This window comes from Podarcis gaigeae (genome assembly GCF_964106915.1).
Source record: "Podarcis gaigeae genome assembly, chromosome: 1".
In the NCBI taxonomy this organism is placed as follows: domain Eukaryota; kingdom Metazoa; phylum Chordata; class Lepidosauria; order Squamata; family Lacertidae; genus Podarcis; species Podarcis gaigeae.
Window position 1 is genome coordinate 111,001,584 of NC_139678.1, and position 20,493 is coordinate 111,022,076.

At 43.9% G+C, this 20,493-nt stretch overlaps 1 protein-coding gene across 1 annotated transcript in view; it reads right to left on the minus strand.

The window, feature by feature from the left end:
- Positions 1-17,286, minus strand: part of FAM171B (family with sequence similarity 171 member B) — a 30,504-nt gene extending 13,218 nt beyond the window's left edge. Inside the window, exons 1-2 of the mRNA XM_083707275.1 lie at positions 16,907-17,286; positions 228-461 (exon numbers count right to left, since the gene is read on the minus strand). Of these exons, the coding sequence (XP_083563401.1) occupies positions 228-461; positions 16,907-17,114 (442 nt within the window). The 5' untranslated portion in view covers positions 17,115-17,286. The remainder of the gene's footprint in view (positions 1-227; positions 462-16,906) is intronic.
- Positions 17,287-20,493: the final 3,207 nt, after the last annotated feature.

A 20,493-nucleotide genomic window follows, 5' to 3' on the forward strand; every position in this document is an offset into this window, starting at 1 on the left:
GCAGACCTGCATTAATTACAATATTTTCATGGAAGCATTTCATATATATTTTATAACTCTTTCAAGACGGCGGCATTTACCTTTGCAGTTGCATTCAGCACAATATACTTTGTGTGACTTCATTAAGTCACATTCATTTGATGAAAATTAGATGGATTACCAAAAAGAAGGAAGAAAGTTCAAGTGCATTCAGTTTAATAATAGGATTTTAAAAGAGGCTTACTCACTTGGCATTCTTCCAGTCTTCCAAGGCAAAGGTGTTAACATATAACCATCTTTATAAGATGCAATAGTTAAACTTAGACCTAGTTGATAGGGAACTTGTATCAATACTGCTCCATTATTTCCAGTCAGCGTGGAATTTGTTTTTGTGTAATTGACAAACACTTCCACAGTCGCTTGGCTTAAATATTGATGGCTGATGATGTCGTTGACTTGCACTTTCAGTGTAAACATAGATCCTAAATAAGACAAAAGGAGAAAGACAATCCTCAACGTTATATATGCTTTGAAAGCTTGCTAGGGATGGGCTTTCCTAGTTCAAAAGAACTCTTTTTTTCACTCCAGAAGAAAATGGTCCAACTAAGATAAAAGAGCTGGAGACTTTAAATATGAATTCTTGAGGAAATACACTAATGTAGTTCACGCAGTGGTAACTTGATTTGGAATAAGTGCACACATCTGCTTAAAACAGGTCAGGATCAGACCGAGAAGAAAGCACAGTTCATACATTACTGGGTTGTGGACTTTATTCCTACAAATAAACTTGCATTTCACCACATACCTCCAGTAAGTCATGCACTGGTTTTGCACATATCACCATATACAGTACACAGGACCGGTTCATACAACTTTCAAAAAAGGAAGAAAAAGGAGAAGATATGGACTGGGCCATTGCACATGCACAGTGCATCCAGCTATGTTGCACATTACAAGAGGTGCATAGTGGAGGAGAAGGGTGAGTATCTAATACACCACCAAGCAAGGTGGACTAAATTTAATCAAGTTTCCCATTTCAAAGCTCAAACATTTCCTGAAGCATACAGTCTCACTGGTTGCTGTAACAATGAAAACATGCTGGTTTGCGTCCAAATAGAGCCTTTATACAATTTAGGATCTTAATCTAAAACCATTGCTCATATAGGCGTAATGCTCTGTAGAGTGCTATCTGCTTAGAGATGAGCCCTTTGCTTGGTTATTTCCACCAAAAGAGCACTAAGGTCCTGAGCATTCATTTGTCATGGGATAGGTTCTCCTAGATTTGTTTAGAAATAGCAGCTACAGGGATCCCTCCTTATTTTCCCTCCACACTTTTCCCACTGGACATCCTTGCCTCCTGGAGGTGCCATTTGCTGCAATGTCTAATGCTGAAATCCTGCACCTGCTTATATAGGAGCAATCCTGACTATTCTAGAAATATGGGCTAGTAGGAAGTGGGCAAAATAGCATTTCCCTAAAAGACAGAAAGGAAATACCCATGTTCTCTGCATGTCAAGAACCATATACATTCATAACTTGAAAACTAAAGCAACTACCATGCTTTAGTAATAAGAGGGCAAAAAAGAGGAGTGCAAAATCATTCTGTGGATTATCCTGTGAGATACGGAATGTCATCTCCTAAAATCTGTGATTGTTTGATAGTCTCTGGATCTAATAGTTTTTATTGCTATATAAGGTGGCTTATATTAGGGACGTGGGTGGTGCTGTGGTCTAAACTACTAAGCCTAGGGCTTGCTGGTCGGAAGGTTGGCGGTTCGAATCCCCAGTGACGGGGTGAGCTCCCGTTGCTCAGTCCTAGCTCCCGCCAACCTAACAGTTCGAAAGCACACCAGTGAAAGTAGATAAATTGGTACCACTCTGGCGGCAAGGTAAACAGCGTTTCCATGCGCTGCTCTGGTTTCGCTGCATTTTAAACTGTATTCTAACTTATATTTTAATCAACTGTTTTTGTTTTGTTTTTGTTTTTACTGTATTTATATTCAGTGTTAGCCGCCCTGAGCCTGGTCTTTATTTTTTATTTAAAGCTGTTTTCCTGTCCTGGACCCATTTTTCACTTGTGTCTTTGGAAATTTATGGTTTGTTTGTTCAAGATCTAAAACACTATCTTACTGAGTAGTGAAAACAGTTATTGTACCAATATATTCCAAGAGGGGATGGTATTAGTGAGTTTTCTTTTTATTCAAGACTGGTTGAATAAACCAGTTGTGTAGGAGTGAAAACATTTGTTGTGAGTGTGCCGTCTCTGCTTCCAAGACTGCTTTAATCACTAAGGTGCACGTTTACTAAAGCAGAAAAGGGAAGGGGGTGGGGGGAAGAACAATGGAGTAAAGCAATGTTAAAAGCAAAGTTGTTTTGTTTGCTTTTTTGTTTGTTTGTTTACAGCCTGCCAATAATCCTTCGACAGGGTGACTCAATTAGAAACAGTAAAACGGTTCACTTTTCCTTGGATGTTAACTCATCAAGTAAACCGTATATGCAATGCTGTCTAACAAGCATTCATGATAATCACTGCTAGCGAAGTGATGAACACTGAAGCAGCAACACCAACAATGGATGATTTTCCTGTTAATTTTTACTGGATATATTTTGTGCCACGTTATACATTACACACAAGTGCTACTTCTTCTACAGAAAAATGGCTTCAGGAAGGGCAATTTGGGGGGATAAATAGAGGGCAGAGAGGTGAAGAGGGGTGCATCAGTCTTTCCCCATTTGCCGCTTTCCATCTCCTCTCACCTCTTCTCAATTCCAAACCTCTGTACCTGAAATTGCTTGTCCCTAGGACAGGCAGCCTTTTGCATGTAATGTTTGATTTGGCTTTTTATCATACCTCCCCCTTCTCTGCATGCAAGATTTGACATAAAATCAGTGTGATGATCTTTCCTTCCTTTTAAAATCTCCCCTATTTTGAAAATGCCAGGCATACGCTTACGATTTATTTCCCGAAGGCTGCCTCTAACATGCATTTCCATCTCACAAGCGAAGCAGCTGTGAGCCCCCACACTGGGTGATTTGTTTGGTCTTAGCTGACTGAACAACCATCATTTTCCATGTCTCACTCTTGCTTCTGTAGAACATGCTATTTCCTGATCAGCCTTATTAGGGATACAAAAGGTGCACTGACCTATAAAGAAGAAATCAGTTATTCCGAAGATAATCAGGCCCTGTAAACCCAGCATGGATAGTGTTATTGTAGGGCCAACAAGAAGGGAATTTGTACTCTACACGGAGTCAGCACACAATATGTGTGGGGGTTTTTTTTTTTGGGGGGGGGGGGTTCCACTCCAGTGGTTTGCCTGAACCAATGGTACCACATTGCCACCATTTAATATCACTTATGCCCTTTCTACCTTTAACTTACCAATAACCCTGGTAAGTAACTGTGGGATAGAGGAGTGGTAGAAGGCCCGGCAGATATAGTTACAGTGGTACCTCTGGATACCAATGGGATCCATTCCGGAGCCCCGTTTGCATCCTGAAGTAAACGTAAGACGTGACTGCGCGTTTGTGCGTGCCATATTTCACCGCTTCCGCACATGATGTCATTTTGAGCGTCTGCGCATGTGCAAGAGGCAAAACCCGGAAGTAACACACTCCGTTACTTCCGGGTTGCCGTGGAGCGTAACCTGAAAATATTCATCCCGAAGCTACTTCAACCCGAGGTATGACTGTACTATATTTAACAAATATATTGATGTTTATTAATTATGAGATTTTGTATGAGATGTGGTTACTTTATGATGTGGATTCTCCTCCCTTGGAGGTTTTTAAGCAGTGGCTAGATGCTTAAATCTGTCATGGATGCTTTAACTGAGATTCCTGCTTTGGAGGGGGTTGAACTAGATGACCCCCCCGCCCCGGGCCTCTACCAACTCTATGATCCTCTGTCTCTCAATAGAACAAATGAGTTTACTTGACAAGTCACAGGACTAAGGTAAAATTATCTATAAATTGGTAGAAGGGCAGTGTGTTAAGGTTGCTTTTGTTTGTTAAATTGCCAATTGCATATAAGTGTGCTTTACTTTGATACACAATCTTTTTGTATGACATCGTTACAATATACATATCAGGAGAAGAAAGTTCTGAACTGATCATACATTCATTTGAATGTGATTTGCAAATCTTGGATTTGAACTTTCTAATGCACACAAGCTATTTTAAATCAAGAGGAGAAGACAGGTTTGTCAAAACTTGTTCCTCCCCATGAAAAATGCAGGTCACAAGCCACCACACATCGGAATAATCTTGATATCTTTCTTCAGTCAAATACACCCTAAAGGCTATATTTAGCATACCCTTGCATCAAATTATTTAATTCAGCATTTAGAGCAGGCATTCTCATATTCTTATTCTATTGGGGGGGGGGAGTCAAGCCTCATCACAATTAGTGAAAACACAAACGATGGGAGACAGCTGGTACATATTCACTTAATTACTGCTACTGTTCAGTGCTTATTGAGCAGAATGTTAGCTAGGTGTTATACAAATGTGTCACAAAGTCCCTACCGAGACGGCTTACCGGTGAAGCTATCACCAGTTTGGTCCTACTCGAAAAATGCTTTTGTTATGTTGTTAGAAATGCAAGTTCAAATGTTACATCTGCAGACCAGTACAATATTGTCCAGTGTAGTTATCTCTGTTTGGGGCTGTTTTGCTTCTCCTGCTAATTATGCTAATTAGGACCAGAAGTCTGCCATATGGAATGCTAGGAATCAGCACAGTCCCTGTGCGGCTTGCAGGGCAGAGGTGGCTAACCTGAGACCCTCCAGATGTTGCTGGACTTACAACTCTCATCATCCCTGACCAGGGTCAAAGCTGGCTGGGGCTGAGGGGAATCCCTCCTCATTTGCAGGGCCACAGGTTCCCTCTCTCTGAAGTAGTACTGGACACCTGAATCTCCATGCATCACAGACTCAACCAATCCTTTGTCTGAAGCAGCTGGAGTAAACCTCTATTGCAAAGCAAACAGAAAATGATTTCCCCTCCACTCCCCAGCAGAAGGCATATGCAAAGTATACAATACTAGCAGTATGATGTAAATAAAAAAAGAGTAAATGGTGTCCTTTTAAAAGTAATTTCTTTTTGGTCAAAGAGGGTAGAAGGTAGAGGAATATATATTTTTAAATGAATGCTTTACATAAACCACGTAAGAGGTTTAGCTGATTGTTATTTAAATTCTGTTGAATAATAATAAAAAAACAACCTGTGTGTCTCATAAACTGTTTTAATACCATATACAGGAGAGAATAATTTTCAATTGTCCTTTATCTCCAAGGCAAATGCTTTATTTATTTATGGAAAGATCTTTTATCCAGCCTTTCCATTTTAGCAAAAGCACACAAGGCAGCTAACATTCATTAATTATAGAGGCCAATCAATAACAAATTAAGAAGGAATGTTAATTAAAATATTAACAAATGAACGGGGGGGGGGGGGGAGGTAAAAAAGATTTCTGATAGCAGGCAGCTGGAAGTTACCAAAAGTTAAGAATAATGCCTGCTAGCATAAAAAAGTTTTTCATAGGACATTAAGTGAAGTCACCAAACAAATCATAGAACTGTAGAGTTAGAAGGGACCACGAGGATCATCTAGTCCAACCCCTTGCAATGCAAGAATATTTCACCCAAAGCAGGGCTTGAATCCACAACCCTGAGATTAAGAGTCTCATGCTCTACTGAAATCGCTCAAGGGGCAACTGTTCTACAACCCGGGAACTGCCATGGAGATTCCTCCCTTTTGACTCATCATGGTCAACTGCACCTCAAGACAAAAAGGCCTTATTAGTTGGGGAGGATCGCACAGAAGGAGCTAATCCCTTGAGTACCTTGGTCCCAAACCATCTGGGGTTTTTAAAGATAAGGAATGACAGTCTGTTATGAATGGCAAAATTTTGTAGCACCAACACTTCCAAATTTGCATGGGAAACCAGTGGCCCTCCACATACTGTTGGATGACAGCTCCAATCATACTACCACTGGCTATGTTGGCTGGGGTTGATGGGAACTGGAGTCCATCAACATCTGCAAGGCCAGAGATTTCCCATTCCTGCTTTGCCTAACTATCTCTGCTTTGTCCAACTATATAGCAAGGGTAGAGGGAGAACACAACCAAGGAACAAACCCAACTCTAGTTGTTCAGTATTGTTTTGCCAGGACTGTGATAAGACAAGGGTTATACTGACCCAATGGCAATTCTGAAGGGTTTTTGTCTCAACCATTACAATAGCTAATGAGTTTTCATAATATACGCTGCAGTAATTTATTCAGGAGAAATAAAACAGCTTGGAAGCCTTCCAAAGTTTAAGAATTACCCTGAATATATATGTGTGCGTACCATGAATGCTGCACTAACACAAAAATGGTATTGAACATCTTGATATATACCCAGGACACATTCAGCACTCAATCATGGCCACATAAAGGAGCTTTTTATCTCCTGACTTCATTTTAATGACCTAAAAAGCCAATGAGTTTCTCTATTTTCTAAAACAGCATTATCACAAGCTTTAATGGTGAGCACAGAAGAAAAAGCCTATAGTAGAAATAAAACAAACATTCCTTCACAACCCAGAAGCAACAACCCTTAACAATAAGTAAAATGTGCTACACAAGCACAGGTTTCTGGAACTGCGTGGTCCCCTACTGTGAGGTAAGTTACAAAGAAAATGTGCACACTCAAGAACTCATTTGGTAATGGGAAAGGCATAAATAACCTGTGCTAAGTGATCCTGCATTGGCATTCTTGGGTGAGAACAAAAGAATTACTTTGCTGGATCAGCTCGCAGTTCAAGCTACTTCAGCACCCTTTGCAAAATTCTCAGCAACTAGCAAGTAGGAAATGGTACATTAAAAACTAGACTGCAGTCCCCCAAAGGACCACAGCTGACCTTTTGCAGGGGTGAGGAACCTGCACCAGGCATGCAAGATGAATATCACTGTCATAACTGAAAAATGCAGCAGTGCTTAACGACTTTATTATCAACAAAATAAAAGGAGCCCATCACAAAAAGTACCTTTGCATTCCTATTACGTTTTGGGGCAGAAATCAGCCTTGCAAATAAAACCACAAAATCCCGTCCCCTGAAAATTAACAACCTGCTGGGGTTTCCATCATTTTTCTAGTCGCCTATTCCATTCCTCTGATGGGGGTGGGGGCAGGTACTTTCTCTGGCAGCCCACTAGGTTTCTTTGGTGTGCACAGAAGGCAGGCAGAGCACACCATCCCCCCTCCACCATGCACTTGGCTGTATGCAAATACTTATCACCTGTGCCCACCAGGCGAGTGCTTAAATGCAAGGCTGGCAGAACTAAGCATTACATGCATCTTGGTGTAAGGAAAGCTCAGTGTCTCAGTTTTCTTTGGAAACAGAAAATGCACTGTATGTGTATGTATGTGTGTGTATGTATGTGTGTGCATGTGTATGGTTAATGCTATTCTAGCAGAAGCAGCTGATGGGGCCTTCTTGCACACATCTGTGTGCAATATGGTGGAAGGAATATGTTCTTAGAAGGGGAAAGGCATAGCTCAGTGGCAAAGCTGCATCTGGCGAGCCAGAGCCGCACACGGAAACGCCGTTTACCTTCCCGCTGGTAAGCGGTCCCTATTTATCTACTTGCACCCGGAGGTGCTTTCGAACTGCTAGGTTGGCAGGCGCTGGGACCGAGCAGCGGGAGCGCACCCCGCCGCAGGGATTCGAACCGCCGACCTTTCGATCGGCAAGTCCTAGGCGCTGAGGCTTTAACCCACAGCGCCACCTGCGTCCCGCCAATAATAATAATAATAATTTATACCCCGCCCATCTGGCTGGGCTTCCCCAGCCACACTGGTCAGCTTCCAAAAAAAATATTAAAATACTGTAATACATCAAACATTAAAAGCTTCCCTAAACAGATTTAAGCGACGGAGGCCTGATCTGTGCTGCCAGTCAAAGTTGGAAGTACTGAGCTACAGGGGACCAATGGTCAGACTCAGTTTAAGACAGCTTCATATATGAATGCTGGAGGGATGGAGTAGGGAGAGAAACATAATTTTTGTCAATAAAACAAGCAAGTAAATAGAGGAGACTGCTTCCTGCCACCACCACCAGAAAAAGAAACCCCATCAAGGCTAATGCCTTAAATTCTAGGTTTTGGCTGAAAAATCATTCCAATACTAATCTAAGCATACCAGAAAGTAAAAGGCAGCACCCCTTACCACATTTTTCATGGCAAACTGGCTATCTGTCAATGTTGGAGGAGTGCAGTAATACTAAAACAAATGTATGGCCAGGACCTACTAACAGATGGCATAAAGCAAGAACCACCATATGGGGCACGGTGTCCACAAGTATCCCTGGAGGTTAACTGAAGCTGAAGCTCTGATCAGCAACAATTAGGTATGAAATATATAATGGAGTACAAGCTCTTCCAGTTCCCCCCCCCCTTCCCTTTCAGTGACAAAGCATGGAAACAAGCCGCATGAGACAAATAAGGGTACAGACCAGCTTCCAGATCCAGCTTACTATCACAACTGCTTGTGTGATTTTGCCAACACATTTGGACATTTATTGATTGTGAGTATTAAGCAGCAAACATCACCTTACATTGTGCTAGTCAAATCAGGCGACGGCATGCACAAAGCTGGACATCTCTAAAAAGATATGCTATTTCCCAACATCCCCTTTCCCGTTTCACAAATGTTATGTATGAGACACCCACTGTCAAATTAATTCAGGCTCTGCCCATGGAACTTAAAAGCTATCCACTATAATAAATAATATATGTCCAATAAAATATTTAAAGGCCAAAGTTGATATTTACATGAAAGCAGGCTGATTTGTGGAAACAGTGTTTTCTCTCAACATTGTTCACTAAATTTTTCATAGGAGAATAATCAATGGAGACAAATATAGAGAGGCGCGAATAAAGAAGAGGGCAGGCAACCAATGAGCTTCTCAAAAGAACTATAATAATGTGTTGGCTCGACTCCTTACATACAATCGTCGTGAAACAGACTCTATAATTCAAGAGGAATTATAAACCCAACATTTCAAGGCTGCTTTAAATGCCAAGAAGGTCTGCATACTGTCGTGACAAAAACAAAGCAATTAAGAAAAAAATCTTAACAGAAAATAAAGACTTCAGATAAATAATCAAGAAGCCAAGGGCTCTCCCCCAACAATCATTTATTTTCCATACAATGAAGACATAATGGCTGCTCATTTGTTCTGGCAGATTCAGTCATGGTCCATCAACGTAGCATAGCATCCTCAGTTGTGGACGGCTGGAGGAACAGGGGTGTGGGGTGGGGTACAGGGATGAGGAACCTGTGGTCCTCCAGCTGTGATTGAACTCCTACTCCAACCAGCGGCAGCCAGCATGGCCAATGATCAAGGGTGATAGGGCATTCAAGTCCCAACAACATCTGAAGGGCCACAGGTTAACCACCCCTGGTGTAGTAGATAATGTCAGACTTTTGATCAGAGATCTGGGTTGTGCGGCACTGGACCTTCTCTCTCAGGATTAAGAGAATAAAATGGGCATATGTTCTAAACTCCTTGCAAGAACAGCTGCCCACAAATGCAAGATTAATATTATTCACAGATATAGCACTGCCATTGCCCCTGTAGCACTTTTTTTCTGATCCTACGTGCTGCATTGCCACATGGGTTAAAAGAACCCTGAGGACTTCTTGGCAGGAATTCACAAATGCCATTGCTATTGGCAACCAGGATTCTCTTCCTGGTAACAGCTTTGTGGACAAGCGTAAGACAAGAAACTCCTGAATTAGTCACATAACACAGAACTCACAAGGCGCGGGGGGGGGGGGGCGGGAGAGGAGGTCTCACTTTGCAGGAGACACATTCCCTGCCCCAAGTCCAGGCTGCAAGACACATTTTAAATGCAAAGAGCAATCTGTTGCAAATTCGTGTTGCTTCTCCCTGTACATCAATTTTCCCATTCCTCTGCCCTTTGCTAAAGTCTTGGTCCATACTCTAGTAATCTCCTACATCGACTACTGCAACCTTCTACCTTGGTCTTCCTATCACAGCCTTCTCACATCTATCAAAAACTCCCCTGACAACGTTTTCCTACACTGACTCCACAAGACACCCCTTCCTCAAATTCTGTTGCTTGGCTTCCAGCATGGACTCCATGCCCTTACCTTTAAAGGTTGTCATGAACTTACCCACTCTAGTTTTGGTTTTTATTCCTGTAACATACCTTTTATTATTATTATTATTATTATTATTATTATTATTATTATTATTATTACTTCCACTCCCCCATTTCCATCCTCAGCTGCCTAAAGGTATCTTGCTTGCTAATAGGGCTTCAACCCTCCTCCCTCATTGCCTCCTGTGCTAAAAGTATCTGCTTGAATATTCATGCAGTGCTACCTTTCACTCTTCACTTCTCAAAACACACCTTGTTTTGAAACCTTTGGTTTCAAATCAGCTGTAACTAAAGTTAGGTATGTATAACACCATTTGCTCACGTTCAGCTCTTCCTACCTTTGTCTCTCCCTTCCCACCCACCTGTCTTATTTTAGAATGTGAGCTCCTTGCTGGCAGAAATAGGTCTGATGTTTCGTTTATAAAATCATGCAATGCATAATGCATAACCCAAAATAATAAAATTAGGGTGGAGACACAAGAGTGCGCGATCTTGTTAAATTCTAGGTGGGAATTCTAGGCAAGGGGGAATTATTCCCCAAGTAACCTAATTGGCATAACTACTTTTGATACAATTCTAAAGTGCAAGCATTCCATGGGCAGATGAATGATGTTTTGGTTATGACACAAGATTAATCCTGAGAACAAAGGACAAAAATGAAAGGACAAGACTGGGACATCAATTCAGAAACATAAAGCTCTGCCGTAGAAATAATTTCTTTAGCCCAGAAGAGCATTTTCTGTTACCTTAAATGACTTCACATTTCTGATGCAAGCAATTTATAGTATTTCATTAATACTAGTGGTAACAGAACTGTGGTGTGCAAGGTTTGATATTAGAATATGTGAAATATCTAGAAAGAAAATTTAGCGGAACATGAAATGCACGTTTTAAAGAGGTATAGGCAATGCAATTCTATTTTGTCTAATCCAGTGTTTCCCAACCTTCTGCCTCCAGCTGTTTTTGGACTACAATTCCCATCATCCCTTGCCACTGGTCTTGCTAGTCAGGAATGATGGGAGTTGTAGTTCAAAAACAGCTGGAGGCACAAGGTTGGGAAACACTGGTCTAATCAGAAGGAAATTCCACTGACTGCAGTGGGACATAAGTGTGCACGAGACTGCAGCTTTAACTTATTGACTCTCCTATATGCTGGCGGTATAAGTGTATTCTTATTTAAATGGATGCCAACTTCAATACAGTATTAGTCAAGCTTGGCGATTTCAAAGTTTTAGCACTGTTCACTTAATATGAGTATAAACATGTTAAAGCAGGCTAGGGCATCTTTTCTTTTTTTAAAAAAAGCAAACTAAATATTTCACAGTGCAAATTACCCTAGGAAAATTACCCTAATTTGAAACGAAAATTTTTCAAGGGCAAAATTTCCCAGAAATCCCACATTCATGCCTAGAGGAGGGCTGCCTTGCTGCTTCCCAGCTATAGTATCTGAAATATCTTTGAAGACAGTTCCATGAACACTTTCCAGCACACATAAAATGTCCCAGCCAGGCCAAGCTTGTACAGAGGCACTGTTTGTATATACTGGCTTTTTTTATATCATGATTGTGCATGCTGCTGCCATCGTTTGCATCACAACAGCCCCATTTCCCCCCCAGTCTGCCACAATCATGCTAATCCCAGGGGTCACAAACACTGTTCAGCACCCACAAGAAGCCTATTGTTTACACAAAAGGTGAATCCTGCTTGGCCAACAATGTAGCAGAAGTCCTGCAGATGCCCAAGCTACTTGAATGGGGGTCTCTGGGGAGTGAGGATAATAAATAATAACAATAACAATAACATACCACACCCATCTGGCTGGGTTTCCCCAATCCTTAGTACAGTGTCAAGGTTTCAACAATGTGAATAGAGGCTGCCAGCTCAGAATCCAAAATAATGTGCCAACAGGTAGACATAGAACCTTAGGTCCAATTAAAGTATTAAAGGTAAAGGTACCCCTGCCCGTAGGGGCCAGTCTTGCCAGACTCTGGGGTTGTGCGCCCATCTCACTCAAGAGGCCAGGGGCCAGCGCTGTCCGGAGACACTTCCGGGTCACGTGGCCAGCGTGACATCGCTGCTCTGGCGAGCCAGAGCTGCACACGGAAACGCCATTTACCTTCCCACTAGAAAGCGGTCCCTATTTATCTACTTGCACCCGAGGGTGCTTTCGAACTGCTAGGTTGGCAGGCGCTGGGACTGAGCAACGGGAGCGCACCCCCCGCGGGGATTCGAACCGCCGACCTTTCGATCGGCAAGCCCTAGGCGCTGAGGCATTTACCCACAGCGCCACCCGCGTCCCAATTAAAGTATTAAGAGTAACCAAAATCCCCAGAGAGAAGATGTGTTCAGTTGGGTTGTATGCCGACTTTGTTTAATATAGTGTTTACAATAAAATATACTTCAGTTTTCAAAACACTCTACTCTTTATTGTTAAACTCCTTAACATATTGCCTATCCTTAACATATACTTCGAGGCTTCAAAGCACAAACATTTCAGTAATCCTTGAGTGTCAGCCAGGTGCAAAAAAAATGGCATCCAGACCTTACCATCCATTTCTAATACTGTTTAAATTGAGTAGAGAATGTAAATCCTGCTGCCTTCCAGTAGATCAGATCCACCTGACATTATATCCATCCCACAGAACAAAAAGCGGTTCCTGACCCCTGCTCTATATCATTTATGAATAAATTAAATAATACCAGTACCAATACAGATCCTTAGTGGATCCAACTTCTTACCTTCCTCTGTTTTGCAAACTGCCCATCAACTGTTTCCTGTTATTCAACCAGTTACCAATCTGTAAGAGTTGCCCTCTTTTTGCAATGCTAAGTATATTCATGAGAAGCTTTAACAAAAGCTTTCTGGTAACTCCAAAAGGTTGCCAGAGCAGAACTTCCCTTTGTAGAAGCCATGTTCATTCATTCTCTGCAAGGCTTATTCTTCAATGTTCTTCAATCATTGTAGCTTCAAACATCTTCCCACCATTTTACTTGGGGCAGATGTGAAGCTACTAGACCTGTAATTTCTTGGATTCACTTGAGATCCCTCATTAAAAGCTGGTAATAATATTGGTTATCTTTCACTCCTCTGATAAGGAAGCTGGTTTCAAGAACAAGTTGTCTATTTTTTTGCTAGAAGAGCCAACAGTTTCACATATGAATCCTTTCAAAAAGCTCAGGGGTTTGCCATCTACGCTTGATAATTTACTAATTTTAATGTACTGGTGAACAGAATTTCATCTAGTCATTTCTATTTCATTTTTGTTTTATTGTGCCTTTCTTCAGAAAATTGGGTTGAGAACTATTTAACATCTTCCACAGTGAAGACAGATGCAAATAATTAATTCAGTTTCCTTGCAATTTTCCTAATTCATTCACCCATCTGTTGCATAATGGTCTAACTGCTTGTCTGATTTTCAATACAATGAAATAAATTATCAACCTTAATGTTTTCAGCAATATGTTCCTCATATTGCATATGTCTTAGTGTCGGTTGACTCCCCTGTCAAGTTTTGTGCTCCTTTCTATTCTCTTCATTTGGCTAACATTCAGTCTTGCATTTAGGCATTCTAGCTGAGATTCCTGCACTGCAGAGGGTTGAACTAGATGACCCTCAGGGTCTCGTCCAACTTTAAAATTCTGTGATTCCATGATATGATTCTGTTACTGTAATTTTAAATAATCTCAAGAGCATCCTTTTGTCCATCCTGAGCCTGGAACCAACATGTTTAAATTGAAAAAAAACACAAGTCATAATATAATTTAGGAGGTGTGTAACCAAAGCACAACCGCTACAAAGACCTTTTTAAATTCACTGTTTGTTGTCCATGGTCATGTATTTGGCATCCAAATGTGACTCTAATGAGTAAACATGTTTGCTCCCCTCTTCTTATTTTAGCCACATTTTCAAGAGGTTTACAACACCACAGCATTAAAAGCAACAATTCTTTTGCTCAAGCTCAATGTAACTTAAACTGCTCTGTTTATTCTCCATGGAATAAAATGGGAAACATTTTGGAGCTGAAGCATCTTAACTGTAATAGTTTAGTCATATGATTATATGTTTCACAGGGATACCAGCTACCTTAAGCACTTAAAGAAAGTGCCATGGCTTCATTATGTAACAAGCATCTAGTTGAACCTGCAGCTATGGACCTCCAGTTGTCCCTGGACTACAACTCCCATCATCCCTGCCCGCTGGAAATGATGGCTAAGGCTGATGGGAGCTGGAGTCCAACATAATTTGGAGGGCCCTCAGTTGGTCATCCCTGCTCTGAGGAGTTATGGCTCTACTTAAGCCTTAAATAACAAGGATCTGAAGGAAGTACAAATCTACAGGCATCTTAGTTACAAACAAGGATTCTCAAACAAAGCTTTAATCACCAATTGCTATGGTACAGGAGCATTTGCAATGCAAGGCTGATTCTAGAAACAAGCCAGAAACATCACATTTCTGCATACGCTACTGCCAGAAGGGGAGGGAAATGACACATTTTCTTGCTCAGCAGAGTATTCTGAAAAAACAAGTGAGCTCATAGATTTTGCCAGTCATCGAAGACGTTTTAACATAAACTAGCCATTTCGCACCAGCACAAATTGACTGAGCTAAGCTTAATAAAAAGTATTACCTTGGAAGCTAAAGACTAAGCTAGCACATCTTTTTGGATCTTGACCTATTTCCCTTAAAAACAACAACAACACTGCTGTATCCAAAGAGTAAAAAACAAGGGAGGGAAAGCCAACAAGGGGAAAGGGAGAGAAGAAGAATTCTGATTAGAAAAAGAAAAAATACCATTATTTGGCATTAGAAAATGCAAACAGAAACATCAGCAGCCAGTGTTTCATTTTTGCAAATTAGATCACCAATGATGTATCACAAATCACCAGATGTGCAACTTCCTTGTTGGATGTGTCATACTCTGCACATATATTTGAACTCATGCCAAGTGAGATCACAAGATCCATTAAAACAAAAAACAAAAAAATTATAAAATGGTGAATTCAAACTCCAACTGATTTTCCTCAATATACGATGTTCAGGTAAGAAAGCTCATTTTGAGCTGCAAGAAATCCCAAGACACTTTCATCTCCCTTCTAGTTAAACAACATCTCTCCATCTTTTTTTAAAAAAAGGAGTCTTGCGTAATACAAAATATTTCCCTTTCTGTGGATAGAAGGGAATGGTTGAAGGAATATCACATCACAATACACCAATGGAGCTGCTTTCAATATCAGCTTTAAAGTACAGCATAGCAGCAGCTGCTCCAGGTCAGCTATTAAATCCCCATAGAGGGAAAGGAACAGCAACTGGAGGGCTAATTCACATCCCCAAGAGGCAAGGAGGCTGCTTCATTAAACACACAGTGCCAAGACCCCCTCCTCAGCAACACTATCCATAAATAACAAGCAGCACATGCATGGTCTAGGCTAGGGCCAGTCTTCTGGGAAGAGGAAGGGAGACTGCGGGATTTAAAGGGGAAGCAGAGGCAAAAGGACCAGAGAGAAATAAGGGAGTCCACCCAGTGAGGAAAGCAGAGGGGAGCTTTGGTGTCAGTGTATAGGTGCAGCTTTAGAGAGGAAAGGGGAGGAGATGATGCAACCCATGGACGGGGCACATACAAACAAGGCAATATGATGAAATTAATGGTGTGAATAAAGAAATAGATTGCATTATGGGGGAGGGGGAGAGAGGCATGAGGCAATATTGGGAGGGGAGAGGGCTTGTGCATTAGATGCATCCCACTCGGTGCGGTAATTGGAGGGGGTGGGAGTCATGGGTTTTGCCCCAGGTGAAGCCTCCAAAGGAGAGCTATTGATGCTCCCATCCTGGGGGAGGGTGTGTGTGCCAAACTGGGTCTTTGACCCGGGGGAAATAAAGCCTAGTTTCATCCCTGATCCCACTGAAACTGCATCCTCCTGTTCCTGGGGAGAACACGCTGTCCTGTTCTTTCTATGTAGCATTTTAAAAAATGAATGTCGCATTTGCAGTTGATGTAAATACATTTTACCATCCTGATCGCACTCATCCATCTGCATGGAAGAAAAGAGACGGGTATAGTGGCAAAAGTGAAAAACGTCGGGTGGGGGGCGGGGGGAGAGAGAGAAAGAGATGGATGGATGGATGGATGGATGGATGGATGGATGGGGATGAGAGGAAGCCGGTCTGGGCTTGCCATGTAAACTCTGCGAGAAAGCGAGGAGGCCGTCTATAAAATTGGGCAACCTCTCCAAGCAACGCGCCAGCCACTCCAGTGAAACCGCGCTGTTCAGGCAAACCCCATACAAAACATAACAAAACAACCCGATGCGACATTCCCTCCCCAGATCTTAAAACAGGGGTGATGTTGTGGCAAGCTAGCGAGGGCAGATCTACTACCGCAAGCCCTCCACGCTAAAGAGGCGAATGCACGTTCCCCAGGCGGGCTACATAATACGGATGAACGGCATAAGGCGAGAGCAGAGCAGCACGCTGCTAAATACTCATCATCATCGTAACAACAATCCAGATCAGAAGGTTAAAGGGAATGAATGGGTCTTTCCGTCCACTCATAAGGGCGGAGAGAAGGGATAGTGTGTGCATGCATTGCAACCCGGGGACGGGGACGAAAAGGTGCAACGCGAGGGAAAGAAATGGGGTGCGACGCAATACGGGGAAAAATGTGGGTGTTACGTGGGAGAGGTTTTTTTTTCAAGCGGGAGCCTCTGGGTGCAAATACTCGCATGTTGCGCGGTCAGAGTGCGGGGAGACGTACCTGGAGTAGCGGCGGAGGAAGATGCCTCCGCCAGGGCGGCTCTCTGCGGCTGCTGCTTCGGAGGGCGCCTGGCGAGGTCGGCGGCGCCGGTGGAGGCTGCGGAGCCCGGGCGCCCCTTCAGAAACAGCAGCAGCAGCAGCAGAAACCCCGACGCGGCAGCCAGCCCCCGGAGCGAGAAGGACGGCGAGCTCCCGTGAATGCCCGGCATGGCGACCACCAGCCAGCGGGCAGCGGAGGCATATTGCGGGCCGAGGGAGGGCGGCCAGAAAGGGAAGGAGCGCGGACGCCCAGGCCGGCAGCTGAGCCGCGCGCGGCCACAGGGTCTCCCGCTCTACGCCAGTCCCCCTCACGCGCGCACACTCCCGCCCGCCCCTCCCGCCCACGTGACGGCGAGGAGGAGGAAGGCGAGGCGGCCGTAGACGAGGCGCCTCAGCGCGTCTCCCCGCTCGCTCTCCTGGGCGTCACTTTGGAGAGCAGGCGCCCAGTCCGCACAAGCACGGCTCCCCTTATCTCCCTGCCCCATTCCACAGGGGCACCGCCGAGCCCGCCTTCATAACCGGGAGCTCTGCTGCCGTGTTCCTGCCTCCCTCCCCAGCTGCAAGGGGCCTTAGGGCTTTCCCTAGAGCAAGCGTCCCCAAACTCAGCCCTCCAGATGTTTTGAGACTACAATTCCCATCATCCCTGACCACTGGTCCTGTTAGCTAGGGATGATGTAGTCCCAAAACATCTGGTGGGCCGAGTTTGGGGGTGCCTGCCCTAGAGGCAGTCCGCCCTCGCTGAGGTGTGGCCTCTCCGTGACTGGATGGGGGTGGAGGGTGTTGGCGTCTTCTTCCCCCTAGCAGCAGGGCTTGCGCCTCAAAGGTGCTCCTGGTGTTTCCCAAACGTGGGTCTCCAGAGTGGTTGTGGGGTTTTTTTTGGGGGGGGGACTACAACGCCCATCGTCCATGACTGCTGGCTTTGCCAGTTCGGGATGATGGGAGTTCCACTTGACGACTATTGTTTTGCAATAGAAAAGTGTAGGGGGAAATTGAGAAGAGCCATGCAGACGGGCCTGACTATGGGATGTGCTATTCACACACGTACTCCCCACCAGCCTTGGGATTACACTGCCAATGCTTATGTCAAGGAAACTTGAGAAAGATAATCTCACCCTGTTAAGTAATTCTTAAACTGATCCACGGACTACTGGTGAATGACAGAAGCAATAGAGAGGAATGCTACAGAGACGGAGGCTTCTTTGAAGTGTCAGTTGCAGCCATGAACGGTAGTGAAAGCTGAATTTAAATGGCTTCTTTTGCTCTCAAATATAGCACTGAGGTGAGGGGAAAGGGGACGGCTACACACGGTCCAGTTTACAGATGCTCAAATTCAGGCATGATTCCTGTGTAATGGTCAGCCATCCAGCGGAAGAAGTGAGAAGTGCTCCTCCATATGGCAACATCAATGTGCTGGAGTTATTTACCATGCAAGTTGCCTGAGATAGCTGTGTCTTGACTGAAAAATGCCTGTGGCTATGGGGACACGTGCAAACCTAGCACCAACCTGATTCCTAGCCCCGCAGTTCCTTCCCCTTCACCCTTGTGCTTGTTGTTCCAAGTGGAATACAATATATAGTTTTACAGTAGGGGAGGAGGAGGCGAGTTTTAATTCAGATGTTTTTCAAACAACCTCTGCACATAGCAGCTGTAATAAAATTCACAAATAACAAGCAAATATGGGCCTGCCATACAACAGACTGGAAGCACTGCTGAGGGAGTGCAATTGTCTGCTAAAAAGCATGATCATCCCAAACAATGTTAGTTCAGTATCACTAGTATTGTAGGGAGCTGTGACAATGGACAGCAACACACCTAACGCCAATTGAGCAAGACAGTGGTCAATATCAGAGTGTTTAGTAGGTCTGTACCAGAATCTACTTGACAAGGATGGACTGATGGCATAAGCACTTAGGTTGTTCAATCCTTTTTGTTTCACACTTAGAGGTTTAGGATGCTCTGGGCATAAGGCCGAGTCCTTTAAACCATCTGGCTGTTAGCCACTAATGGCCCTATCACCCAGGCATTTGCTGAAGTATTTTGAGTACAGTAATGTGTCCCCACCCAATCTAATTCTCAGAGCTTCTCAAAATGCAGCTTTAAGGAGGCAGCAAAATTCTCCCTCAAAGAAAGCAGTGTTATTTTAAGCCTGAAGCAGACAGAAAAGGAAGATATAACATAACAGTTTTAGGACAATAGGATTTGGAGGGGGAAAATGAAAATGTGTGCGCACAGCCTAGAGATTTGCACATTGACATTATCCTGACAATCAGTGAGCTAAGCTGACCCTGTTTCCCAACCTAATAAAGTTTGCTACTGCATTTGTAATAGTAAATATAGCCAGTGCAGGAGAGAAATCCTGCCACCACGATCCCTTCTGCACTGCTCCATAAACCAATCAGAAGATAGGTGAAATGATATGACGCTCAGTAAGCACTACTGTATTCGGTAGGATTCAGTCTTAGGCAAGGGTGTACACTATAGGATTGGAAGATGGCTCTGTCAGCAGAGCATGAGGCTTAATCTCAGGGTTGGACTAGATTACTCTTGTGGTCCCTTCCAATTCTACAATTCTGATTTTAAGTCTTCTTTGGCCAAGGAAGTTTTCACTGAGAAAGAATAGCTCCAACTTTTTCCTTGCCCTAGCAGATATTTGGTTAAACAACTGAGTTACCTTCCAGCAGAAAAAGCTGAAGGATTTCATAGTGAAACAACACCTGTGAAATTGTGAATCTTGTCTCCTTTCCTCTTACTAAAATCAAAAGGCTGCTGACTCCTAATGTCCTGAGCAAACTGGGGCAACTGGGCATGTACAGGAAAAAAAGGGGCACCAGGACAGCCGATAGCCAAGGAACTAGTGTAAAACTGATGCAGATGGGCTTGGTTTACAGTGGAAGGGAGGGCTGTGCTTTTGAAGGAAGGGACTAACTTGCCTGCAATGCTGCTAAGTTAATAACAAAGCAGGCTGAGACTGACTATAAAGAGGTCAGCCCGGATTTTGTACAAGATCTTGGGACCCCTTGTGGGGCCTTGGCAGTGGCGTAGCGTGGGGGGTGCACTAACAGCTCTCTGCCCCTACTAAAATCCACGGGTTAGGGAGCCCGCGCTTGGCGAGGAGGTCGCAGAAGGGGGAGAGCAAAGCCTTCTGCCGCGGGCAAAAAAAGGAGAGGAAGCCGGGCGGGCGGGCGGGCGGGCTGGCTGGCTGGCGGGGGTCTGGCTGCGCCTGCTGCTGCCGTTGCCGCTGCTGCCGGGCTTTGACAGCTTGGCGAAGTGGAGGGAGAGGAGCTGTATGGTAATTGCGGCTCTCTTTCCACTGGCCCCGCCGAGCAGGGAGTCTGGCGAGGGGGCGGGAAGAGACTTTCCCCCCTTTTTTCTACCTCGCCTGGTCAGAAAGGAGAGCGGAGTCTCCTCAGGGCGCCCTCAGGCAGGGCAGGGCAAGGCAAGCAGAGCGAGGAGGAGAGAGAGGGGAAGGGGGGGGGGGAAGCAGCCAGGAAACGCCTCGGTGTGGAGGGGGAATCAATTAAGGAGAGAAAGCGAAAAGCCTTGGAGAAA